Raw genomic sequence first — 13,181 nt, forward strand, 5'->3', positions numbered from 1 at the left:
CCTGGCAGTCCATGGTATATTCATCACTCTTCTACAAAGAATTACACAATAAACTATACCCTGAAACGATCTGGATGTTAGCTAAGAACTGTATCAAACGGTTTTGAGGTATTCACAAATTAAACTTGAGCATGGAATTAGGAAGACAATTCATTTGCATTCCAAGACTGCCCAGATCTGCCTAAGATACACACACGGTCATCATCTCTGGTGGACCTGGTGGCCTTTGGACTGTCCGAATGAGAATGGACACAGCTCCAACAAGGCTTCCACTCTCACCATCAAGGGCTTCTCTGAAAACGGACCCTCCCAGTTGCATTCAGCTTCCTTTCTCATGAATAAAAAATTACTCTCTCTTTGCCAATGGAACATGAGATAGGTTAATGGCTGTTTCTGTGGGAGTTATTAATAACATTCCTCATCAACTCTGATCTTATTTAAAATGCATGTCAGACCTGGGAAATCGAGCCGCTATGGCTGGGAATGCACTTTATAAACTTCAGGAGGGTATAAGTGTTCAAGCTCAGATTTTACAAAGGCTGCTGTATTGAATTAAACTTTTTTTATTTGCTGAAGATTATTTTATTTTCATTTCTCCTTTTTTAATTGATATTTTAATGAAAGTTTCCAGAAAACCTGGCTTTCCATTCATTCATTGTTGTACATTTTCCTCCTTACACCGCCCCCCCACCCCCGCTCGCTTTTCTCTTTAAAAAGATTCTTTCATTGTTGTATGACTTCCTCCCTCCTCACTCACCACCCCCAAGTCCACTTTGCTGTGCACCTTTCATTCTGGACTGTTGTCATGCAAATAATAACTTATCATATATTTCTTTTAGACATATATTTATTTCATCTATTTCAATGAAGTATACATTTCCCTCCCCCTTTTCTCAGTCTTCCCTCAACCCCAATGTCAGCCCTGTTTTACAACAGTGGTACTATGCAATATTTGTCCTTTTGTGACTGAGATATTTCACTCAGCATAATGACCTCCAGAGTTGCCCATTTTTTTAATTATTTTTTCCCATTTTTTCTAATATTTTATGAGTGCCTTGTTTTTCAATGCAGTAGAGTATTCCATTGTGTGAATATACCACAGCTTCTCTATCCATTCATTTATTGATGGATACTTGAGTTGCTTTCATCTCTTTGCTATTGTGAACAATGCAGCAATAAACATGGGTGTGCACATATCTGCTTGGGTGGCTTAACCTCATTTTCATTGACTGACCTGCCAAAGGAGACTAGTGACCTCCTACCTTAGATTATTTCAGAACTCAAATTTTATTCAAACCTTAAAAGAATATCTCCCAGATGGACGTTGAGAGAACAAGGAGGAAGGTGAGACAATGGTGTTTACAGATTACATACTTACAGCTACTCTGTAGCTGAGCAACAGTCCCTACACCACTCAGCCCACTCAAGGATATGTACAGACCACACAGCAGGCATATGGGCAACAAAGTTATGGAAACTCTGGACAGCCCACTGATGTCAGCTATTTCCAGGCTCAGACCACTGCAACCCATCGCCAGACGGCCTATGCAACTTCTTATGGACAGCCTCCTACTGGTTATAGCACTCCAGGTACCCCCAGGACTAAGCCAGCCTATCCAGGGGTGCGGCACTGGTGGTTATGATACCACCCCTGCCACAGTGACCACTATGCAGGCCTCCTTCGCAGCACAGTCTGTATACAGTACTCAGCCAGTCTATCCAATATACAGGCAGCAGCCAGCAGCCACTGCGTCTGCAGGACCACAGAGTGGTAGCAAGCCCACTGGGACAAGCCAATCTCTATCTAGCACAGGAGGTTACAAGTAGCTCAGCACCGGGCCTGGACAGAGCAGCTACAGTTATCCCCAGGGACCTAGGAGCCATCCTCTAGCAGCCAGTCAGTGCACCTCCATCCTGGCCATGATCAAAGCAGTTACTCTCAGCAGAACACCAATGAGTAGCTGAGCAGCTATGGGCAGCCAAGCCGCTAGGGGCAGCACAGCGGTTAGGGGCAGCAGCCATACTAGTTACACTCCCACCCCCAAACTGAATCCTACAGCCAGGCTCCAAGTCAGCACAGCAAACAGAACAGCAGTTATGGGCAGCAGAGTTCATTCCGACAGGACCACCCCCGTCACATGGGTGTTGATGGGCGGGAGTCTAGAGGCTGATCCGGACCAGTAGAGAATTAGAACATGAGTGGCCCTGATAACCAGGGTAGGGGGAGAGGAGGATTTGATGGCAGGGACATGACCAAAGGTGGGTGGGAAGGAGGACACGGTGGGAAGGGCAGCACTCAAGAGCGAAGTGTCTTCAAAAGCCTGGTGGACCCATGGACAAAGGACCAGATCTTGGTGTAGGCCCACCTGCAAATCCAGATAAAGACTCTGATAAAAGTGCAATTTATGTGCAAGGATTAAATGACAAAATAACTTAGATGATCTAATAGACCTCTTTAAGCAGTTCATCTTGTTAAAATGAACAAGAGAATTAAAAAGCCCATGATCCATATCTTCCTGGATAAGGGAATGGGAAGCCCAAAGGCAATGCAAAGGTGTCCTGTGAAGACCCTTCAACTACCAAGGCTGCTGTGGAGTGGTTTGATGGGGAAGATTTCCAAGGGAGCAAGCTTAAAGTCTCCCTTGCTCAAAAGAAGCCTCCCATGGACAGTATGCGAGGTGGAATGCCACCCGAGGGCAGAGGCATGCCACTGTAGCTCCGTGGAGGTCCAGGAGGTCCTGGGGACCCGTGGGTCATGTGGGAGGCTATGGAGGAGATAGAAGAGGCTTCTCCTACAAGGACCCTGGGGTTCCTGAGGGAATTCACATGGAGGAGGAAATGTCCACCACTGAGCTGGAGACTGGCAGTGCCCCAATCTGTGTTGTGGAAACCAGAACCTCGCCTGGAGAACAGAGTGAGAGTGAGAGTCTCCCAAACCTGAAGGCTTCCTCTCACGACCTTTCCCACAACCGGGTGGTGACCACAGCAGAGGTGGCCTCGTGGACCATGGTGGTCCTAGGGGAACGTTCAGAGGTGGTTGTTGTAGAGACAGAGGTAGCTTCTTTGGAAGCTGGGGTATGGATCAAGACAGCTTTGGTGGAGGAAGATGTGGAGGTCCTGAGAGTCCCTCTGGACTTTTGATGGAACAGAAGCAAGAACAAAGAGGCAGATGTGGAGGACCTGGGAAGATGAATGAAAGTGAACACCACCAGGAGTGCAGAATCCGGTCCCATTAGGTGAGACCCTGCAGAGCAGCACTGACTACCAGATATATATTTTTTTTAAACCAGAAAATGTTTTAAATTTATATTCTGTATTTATAACGTGGAAGGGTGGAGGGTTGTCGAAAGAGAAGAAGATCCTCAATCAGGTGAACTGACACAAGAACTTCTGCAATGGGCTCTTGTATGTTAGGAAATGTGAGGATGGCACAGGATAGAACAGGGTTCAGATCCTTTATTCATAGGGTGGCTGGAGTCATCATATTCAACTTGACAGCACCTAACAACAATAACAATGTTGGCAACAACATTATGATTTTTCCTTGTGCTTTAGTATTTTTCACCATTTGTTGGGGGGAAATGCCATTAAAACAAGTTAAATGGTAACCCTCCCCCCAAAAAATAACCAAAACAACACCTTAAGAGTTTCATAGCAAAAGTTTACAGAACTCTACTAGGCCTTCACAAGAAAAAGACTGATAACCCAATTACAAGATGGGCAAAAGATATGGAAGGACTTTTCACAGAAGAAAACATTCAGATGGCCGAAAGACACACGAAGAAATGCTCAAAATCACTGGCAATAAAAGAGATGCAAATAAAAACCACAATGATGTACTATCTTACTCCAGTAGTGTGGCAAAGTTTAACAGGACAACCAGTAATAAATGTTGGAGAGTATTAGGAAAGATTTGAACTCTCATTCACTGCTGATGGGATTGTAAAATGGTACCACCACTCTGATAGACACTTTGGTATTTCCTCAAAAAGACACCATGCTAAGTAAAATATGTCAATCAGGATAGGACAAATCTTTTACAACCTCATTTATAAGAGGCTAAGAAAAGATAAATGTATTGAGAATAATTGGAATTAGAAAGCAAAAAGGAAACAGAAACCTCTCTTGGGCATTTCTCAAGATAAAAGAAGTGAAAAACAAAGTCAAGCATTGAGTGGCAATACTGAAAGGTGCCATGGGTGAAATCGTAAATGATCTAGGAAGCATCAAAAGAAGATGGAAGGAATACACTGAGTCCCTCTACCAAAAAGATTAGTGGGCACAGAAGCCATTTCTGGAAAGAGCATATGAACAAACCAATGGTGGTGGAAGAAGTTCATACTGCATTGAAGGGATTAGCAAAAAATAAGGTCCCAGAAATTGATGAGATACCAAATGGCATATTTCAATAAACAGATGCAGTCCCAGATGTGCTTGGTGGGAAATGTGGAAGCCAACTGTTTGGAACAGATCCATATTTGTTCCCATTCCCAAAATGGGTGATTCAACCAAATGTGAAAATTACTGGACAGTATCATTAATAACACGCACACTAGTAAAATCTTGCTGAGGAGTATTATAAAACTGCTAGAACAGTACATCAACAGGGAACTGCCAGAAAGTCCAACAAGATTTAGAAGACGCTGTAGCACAAGGTACATCTCATGTCAGATAGATTTTGGCAGGAAGCAGAAAATACCAGAATGCTATCTAGTTGTGTTTGACTATGCAAAACCTTTTGACTGAGTGGATTATAACAAATTTTCACTGGCATTAACAATGGGAATACCAGAGCACTTAATTGTGCTCATATGAAAACTACACTTAGACCAAGAAGCTGTTATATAAACAGAGCAAGAAACACTTCATGGTTTAAAATCAGCAAAGTGTGTATCAGAGATGTGTCCTTTCTCCATACCTATTTGGTTTGTTTTCAGAACAAATCATTCAAGAAGCTCGGCTACCTGAAGAAGAGGGTGGCACTGGGAGCTCTGGTGGCCTAGTGGCAAGAAGCTGCACTGCAATTCCAGATATGTGTGGTTCAAATCCACTAGACACTCTGCTGGAGAAGGAGTGGCAATCTCTTCCTCTAAAGAGTCAGATCTGTTTTGACAGTACACACAAAAACAAGGCAAAGCAAAACCAAACCAAACCAAACAAAAAAACCCCCCAAATTATTAAAAAAAAAAAAGAAGAGTGTGGCATTAAGGTCAGAGGAAGACACATCAACAGCCTCAGTTTTACAGATGATACAAGCTTGCTTGCTGAAAGTGAGGAGGACTTGAATGGCTGCCTGCAAAGTCTTCAATATGGTTTACACCTCAATATCAAGGTCACCACCAGGTCAACAGGCAACATCATGACAGATGAAGAAGCGATAGACACTGTCAATGATTTAATCTTGCTTGAATCCACAATCAACATCCTTGGCACTAGCAGCCAGGAAATCAAAAGACATCAGCAAACCCCTTGCCAGCGCCCTTTTCAAAGTTCTGAAAAGCAATGATGTCAGTTTGAAGACTAAGGAGCATGTGAACCAAATCATCTTTTCAATTACTTGCTATACAGCTGAAAGCTGGACAATGATTAAGGATGATAGAAGAATTGATGCCTTTGAGTGGTGGTGTTGAGAGGAGTGAAGAATATCTCATGGACTACAAAAAGGACAAACAAATATATCTTGGATAAGGTGCAGCCAGCGTGCTCCTTGGAGACAAGGACAGCAAAGCTCTGTCTCACATACTCTATGCATGTAGTTAGGAAGGGCTGGTCCTTGGAAAAGGACATCATGCTTGGAAAGGTGAAGGGTCAGTGAAAGATGGGAAGAACCTCAATGAAACGGATTGACAACAGTGGTGCTAATAGTGGGCTGGAGTATGTCAGAGATGGTCAGGATGGCACTGGCACTGTTCTTCATAGGACTGTTATGAGCTGTAGTGGACTCAACAACACTTAACAACAATGTTATCTTTTGGTATGGTGTATTAATGTTGGGCTGTTGACAGAAAGGTTGTAAGTTTAAATCCAGTAGTCTCTCTGAGAGAGAAGCTGAAGCAATCTACTCCAAAGAAGATTTCTAGCATCAAAAATCCAATGACTTAGTTCCCTCAGCATAAAATCATAAGGACAAATGCTGCACAAGACTATTATGATAGAAACAGAAGGCTAACTAGTGAGATGTGCATGGATATGCAAAGAGAGAACGGGGAGGGGGAGGTCAGAGGGGCCGAAGGTGTGGAGAGGGGGAAATTACAGGGTCAGTTGAATGGATGGAGGTAAGGGGTAAAGGAATTAGGAAAGATCCAGTGGGGATCTGAGAAGAAGGGATAATAGTGAGCACACAAATCAATGGTTATTCATTTTATAAGATACAGTGTATGAGAATGATTGAATGAAACACAATGTGAATGAAAAAGAAATTTTAAAAAAGTCAATGAAGATGTCATATCATCCCAGTCAGAATAGCAAAATTTAACAGAATAGCAAGCAACAAATGCTGGCGAGGTTGTGGAGAAACTGGAACCCTTATTCACTGTTAGAGGGAGTGTAAAATGGTGCCACCACTGAGGAAGGCGGTATGGCGCTTTCTCAAAAAACTGCAAATAGAGATAGTATTTGACCCAGCAATTCCACTACTGGGAATATACCCAAAAGAGACCATAACTGACACCCAAGCAGATATATGCATACCCATGTTTATTGCGGCTTTGTTCACAATAGCAAGGAGTTAGGAACAACCTAAGTGCCCATCAACAAACGAACGGATAGAGAAGCTGTGGTATATTCACACAATGGAATACTACTACCCTGCATTAAAAAACAAGGAACTCATGCAATATTATTCAAAACGGGTGACCCTGGAGGACATTATGCTGAGTGAAGTAACTCTGTCACAAAAGGACAAATACTGCATGGTGCCACTGTTGTAAAACAGGACTGACATCGGGGTTGAGGGGAGACTGAGAAAGATGGATTCAATAATGTATACTGCACTGAAACAGATGAGGGAGAAAACTGTTTAAGAGGGGAAATTATTAGTATTTTTGTCTTGACAGAAGTCCAGAATGAAGGCTGTATAGTGGAGTGGACCTGGGGGGAGGGATTGTAAAACAATGAAAGAATTTTTATTTTACTTTTCCAAGAGGGTAGTGTACTAGTGGGGAGGGTTGGGAGAGGAGAACCGTGCATCAATGAATGAATGGAAATCCAAAGTCTCTGTAAATTTTCATTGAAATTAATAATAAATAAAAAATAAAAAGTCAATGAAAGTTCACCACAAGTCAGAATTAACTTGATGGGCATGGAGATTTTGAGTTTACTGTCTTCTCTATGAGCCCTGATGATACAGTGATTAAGTGCTTGGCTGTTAACCAAACATTGACAATTTGAACATACCAGTCACTCCCAGGGAAGACAGGATTCCATAAAGATAACAGCCTCAGACTCTGCCCTACAGATCCCTAGAAGTTGGAATCAACTCAACAGAAACAGGTAACATTTTTTCTACTCTTTGAGACATGTAAATTCTCTATAGGCAAAGCATTGTCAAAAAGGTAAAATTTTAAATTTCCCAGGAAAGAAAAAAACTGCAACTGATGAACTTGACAGAGCATCCCACAAAGTAAACATATGTTTGCAAAATAAAATACTCTGAAAGCCATCTAAATTATACTTGAAATTATTTCCTTTTCCATACTCTTACTAGAGTGAAAAATATAGGGAGAGAATGTAGGTGTTTTTGGTTTTTATTCTGATTCTAGTTTAATTTTTGGTTTTGTAAGATTCTGCTAAAAATTAATCCAAAACAACTGGAGCAACATGTCAACAGAGAACTGCCAGATGTGCAGGCTGGATTTAGAAGAGGTCGTGGAACTAGGGATATTATAGCTAATGCTAGATGGATGTTGGCAGAAAGCAGAGAGTACCAGAGGAATGTCTGTGTTTCATTGACTATGCAAAGGCTTTTGACTGTGGATTACAACAAACTGTGGCTGACTCTGGGAATCCCAGAACATTTGACTGTGCTTATGTGAAACCTACACTTGAACCAAGAGGCAGTCGTCAGAACAGGACAAGAAGACACTGCATGGTTCAAAATTGGGAAGGGAGTTTGCCAGGGATGTATTCTGTCTCCATATCTTTTAAATCTCTATGCAGAACAGATCATCCGGGATGCTAGGCTGTACAAGGAGGAATGTGGCATCAAGACTGGAGGGAAAATTAATCAACAATCTACGTTATGTAGATGACATAACCCTTCTTGCTGAAACTGAGGAGGACCTGAAGTGCTTGCTGCAGAAAGTCAAGGACTGCAGCCTTCAATATGGATTGAAGCTCAACATCAAGAAAACAAAGATTCTCACCACTGAGCCATTTGGCAGCATCATGATTGATGAAGAGATTGAAATAGTTAACAGTTTTAGTTTGCTTTGCTTCACAGTCAGTACTCTTGGTACCAGCAGCCAGGAAATCAAGAGATGAATTGCACTGGGAAAGTCAGTTGTCAGGGACCTCTCAAGAGTACTGAAGAGCAATGACATCAGGCTGGAGACTAAGGAGCACCTGATCTGGGTTATAGTCTTCACAATTATTTGCTATGCATCGGAGAGTTGGACAGTGACTAGGGATGATAGACAGATAATTGACACCTTTGAGCTGTGGTGCTGGAGAAGAGTGTTGAATATACCATGGACTGCTAGGAGAACAAACAGGTCTGTCCTGGAAAGGGTGAAAGCAGGCTGTTCCTTGGAGTCAAAGATTCTGAAGCTTCATCTGACATACACTGGGCATGTTGCAAGGAAAACCAGTCCTTGGAAAGGGACATCATGCTTGGGAGGGTGGAGGAACGGTGCAGGAGAGGAAGACCCTCGATGAGATGGATGGATTCAGTGACTGGGGTAATGGGAGTGGTGTGTTGGAAACAGTGAGGTTGGTACAGGATAGAGCAGGGTTTAGGGCTCTTGTACATAGGGTTGCTATGAGTTGCAAGCAACTCAACAACACGTAACACTTTAATTCTTTTTTTACTTTATATTGGTTTGCTTATAAAGTTCATATACATTATGTTTCACATTATTCTTCATTCATACTGTGTTTCACATAATCATTCCCTTCCTTATGTTTTATAAAATTAATCTCCATTGAACCTTGTCCATCATTACCCTATCGTTTCAGGTCTCCACCAGATCCTTCTCATGTCCTTTGCTCTCTCCCTCCAACCACCAAACTGTGCAATCCTGTGGTTTCGCCCCTACCTATCCTCACCTCTCTGCTCCCACCCCTTCCCTGCTTGGGTCTCCATACATATTTTACTAGTTATCCTTCTGTTTTTACAATAATGGTCTTATGCAGTATTTGTCCTTCTGAGACTGAGTTAGTTCACTCAGTAAAATGTTCTCCGTCTCTTCAACTGGGAGAGAATTTATCTTTAAATTCTACTAGTTAGAACAATCCTTACTTGAGAGAGGGTCAGAAAAAAGGAGGAAGGACCTCAATGAGATAGTGACACAGTGGCTGTGACAATGGGCTCAGAGCCAGTCCCGACTGTGAGGAGGCAGCAGGATGCAGCAGCATTCACTCCTGTTACACGGTGGCTCTCTAAGAGCCAGAACCAACTCAGTGGCACCTAACAGTGACAAGGATAACCGATGAATGAACACCGACTCTGCAATCAAAGTAAGCCTGCGTAACCAGAAGAGTTATGTTCCAGGCCTGAAGGGTCATAGGCTTGGGTTTCCATCAATCTCTGTTAGTCCAATGAGCCTGGTCATGCCTATAATTTCGAATTTTGTTGCACATTTTTGGACCACTCTGTCCAGGACCTTTGACTGTGATCCTTTGCAGAATGGCCAGCACTGAAAATCAGGAATACTGTTTTTAAAAGAATTCTGAAGACAGCAAATATCACTTTCTGAAACGAAGCCTTTCAAACGAGAAGCACACCTAAACCTTGTGTGTAGGAAGCCCACCCACATCCCAGTTCAGATCTGCGCCCGATGCACTCACGGCTGGTCCTGACAGGCTCACTCTGGGTGCTGTCCACGGACTGGGTGCTGGACACTGAGGCCACGCTGGAACTCCGTACAAAGCCGAAGGCCGCTAGCTTGGCCGCCGGGAGACGTGAGTAACCAGGAGGGCGAAGTCCAGATTTGGGGAGACTGGATTTTGCAGCACTGGAACTGGTGGTTTTCTTTAGATCTGCTAAAATGAACCCAAACAAAAAAAAAAGGAATCATTCTCAGCTGACTTGCAAGAGAGACCATTCATATAGCATGAAAGCCAGTGGTACCAAGAGGCTGCCATTGCTGCTGGGGAACTTCCAGTCTGTTCTGACTCAAGGCACCACCTTGCCTTACTTAGTGGAACCTTCCCAAAGGGTTTTTAAGGCCATGACCTTTCTTTCTCTTTCTTTCTCCCTGTCCCCACTCCGAAACTGGCTATGAGATCTTCCTGGATGCAACAGAACCTGCAGCCTTTAGGCTAGCAATCAAGGTATTTGTTGTTTGTACCACAAAGACACCTTTTTTTTTAAAGTTCATTTATTTTTAATTTTACATTGGTTTGCATGTAAGCATGTATATATTGTGTTTGCTTCACACTATCTATCCATCATTCTTTCATATTGTGTTTCATACACTCATTCATTATGTGTTATAAAATTGTTCATCATTAAACTATGCCCATCATTATCCTGTCTTTCCAGATCCCCGCTGGATCTTTCCTATTTCCTTTACCACCCACCTCCACCACTAAATTGTACAACCATTTAATTTCACCCCTGCCCACTCTCTCCCCTCTGTTCCCACTCCTTCCTCCTGTGGATCCCCATACATGTTTTACTAGTTATCCTTCTGCTTTTACAATAATAGTCTTATGCAATATTTATCCTTATGTGACTGAGTTAGTTCACTCAGCATAATGCTTTCAGTCATTTCAAGTTATGTAGTAATTTTCAAAATTGTTGTTTGTGAGTGCTCTGCATTATTTCATAGTGTGAATGTACCATAATTTCTCAATCCATTCGATTGTGGTTAGACATTTGGGCTGTTTCCATATTCCTTGTGGAACATAAGGTTCTTAAGGACACCTTAATTCCACCACAAACAGATCAGAATCCATCTGTGAGCACATTCACAAATAGCTAGGAAAGGGTGCTCTCCCTGTGAGCCAGGTCTTCCAGAGTCAAAGCAGCAGTCGCTCTTGTACTTGACAAGTCAACAGGCAAATGGCACAAAGCCAGACCCCACCTGGGCCACTGCTGTCCAGTCTGTCCTGGCTCGGAGTGGCCCTCCATTGTGTGTCCGAGAGTCAAGATCTTTATGAAGGAGACTGCCCATTGCTCTCTATCAGAGCAGCTTGTGGATTTGGAATTGCCAATGTTTTCGTTAGCAACCTAACATATTGCAGACTATACAACTGAGGGTCAAAACAAAATAAAAAAATAAATAAATAAAAAACCAAAACACCTTAATTGCCATTAACTCAGAATTGGCTCACACCTATCTAGTCACTTTTAGAGGCTGTAAATTAATTGGAAGAAAACTACCTATCTTTCTCAAGGGACCTTCTAGTGGATTTGAAACACCAGACAGGCATTGCACTGGTCCAACTCTCCAGGGGCTATGCCATCAGAGACAAGCATGTGAAAGCCATGGAAAGGCAATAAAGAGGTCTGTAAAATGTTTATGAAATTAATTACAAAGAGAAGACTCATGTCACAAGTTACCCTTAATCTCTGAAACTGAAATACAACTTAAGATTTGACATAACCAACCAACACACTGCTGTTCCATCAAATCCGATGCACGGTGAATCTTATAGGACAGAGGAGAACTGGGTTTTTATTATTATTATAGAAGCAGACTGTCTCATCTTCCTCTGGCAAAGGAGTTGCTGGGTTTGAATCACCAATGTTTTGGTTAGCATTAATATCACTGGTGCCTTGTTGTTGTTATGTGCCATTGAGTTACCTGTGACTCAGTGATCCTACATACAACAGCTCTGAACTCTGCCCTGTCCTGAGCCAGTGTAAATGACTCCAACACACCTACCTCCATTGCCCCAGTTATCATGTCAACCCATTTTATCTGGGGTCTTCCTCTCCTGCGCTGTCCCTCCACCCTTCTGAGCATGACATCCTTCTCCAGAGACTGGTCCCTCCTGGCCACAAGCCCAAAGTACATGAGATGGAGCTTCAAATTCCTAGCCCCCAAGGAGAAACTTGGTTTCTCTCTCTCCAAGAACCTATTTGTTCTCCTGGCTGTCCATGGTATGTTCATTACTCTTCTCCAGCACCACAACTCAAAGCCATCAATTCTTCTGTTATCTTTAGTCATTGTCCAGCTCTCTGATGTATAGCATGCAATTGTGAAGACCATGTTCTGGATCAGGTGAAACTTAGTCTTTAAATTCACATCATTGCCTCTCAACAATCTGGAGCAGTTCCTGACAGCAGACTTCCCCAATGTAATTAATCTTTTGATTTCCTGACTGCTCGTACCACTGTGTTGACTGTGGTGGAGCCAAGCAAACTGTAATTGTTAACAACTTCAACTCTTCTCTTTATATCATGATGCTTGTTGCCGTGAGAATGTTTGTCTTTTTTATGTTTAACTTCAGTCCATATTGAAGACTATAGTCCTTGACCTTCTGCAGTAAATGCTTCAGGTTGTCCTCAATTTGGGCCAGTAAGGTTGTATGATATGCGTAATGCAGGTTGTTGATGAGTCTTCGTCCATCCTGATCCCACAGCCCTTCTCACAAAGTCCAGCCTCTCAAATAATCTGTTCTGCATATAGATTGAAAAGGTATGGAGACAGGACACATTCCTGATGCACTTCTTTCCTGATTTTGAACAATGCAGTGTTTCCTTACTCTCTTCTAAGGACTGCTTCCTGGTATACGTGTAGGTTTTGCATGAGTACTATCAAGTGTTCTGGGGTTTCCATTCTTCTATAGGTTAGCCACAATTTATTGTGATATATACAGTCAAATGCCTTTGCATAGTTAAGGAAGCATAATCAAGATAGACATTCCTCTGGTACACTCTGCTTTCAGCCAAGATCCATCTGCCATTGGTGATAATTCTCTAATGCCACGGTCTCTTTTAAACTTTGCTTGTATTTCTGGTCTTTTCTTCCTCTTCTGTCTTTGCAATGACCGTTTGCACTCTTCCTGGATGA

The 13,181-nt window shown here is 42.6% G+C and overlaps 1 protein-coding gene and 1 pseudogene across 1 annotated transcript in view; one reads left to right on the top strand and one right to left on the bottom strand.

The window, feature by feature from the left end:
- MTUS2 (microtubule associated tumor suppressor candidate 2) overlaps positions 1 to 13,181 on the bottom strand; it is a 393,542-nt gene that overhangs the window by 329,616 nt on the left and 50,745 nt on the right. The window contains 1 exon segment of the mRNA XM_006894071.1: positions 10,006 to 10,200. Coding sequence (XP_006894133.1) covers positions 10,006 to 10,200 — 195 coding nt within the window.
- LOC102876369 lies at positions 1,318 to 3,236 on the top strand (annotated as a pseudogene).

This window comes from Elephantulus edwardii, unplaced genomic scaffold (assembly GCF_000299155.1).
Source record: "Elephantulus edwardii isolate Elephantulus edwardi_28Jun2011 unplaced genomic scaffold, EleEdw1.0 scaffold00134, whole genome shotgun sequence".
Lineage (NCBI taxonomy): Eukaryota > Metazoa > Chordata > Mammalia > Macroscelidea > Macroscelididae > Elephantulus > Elephantulus edwardii.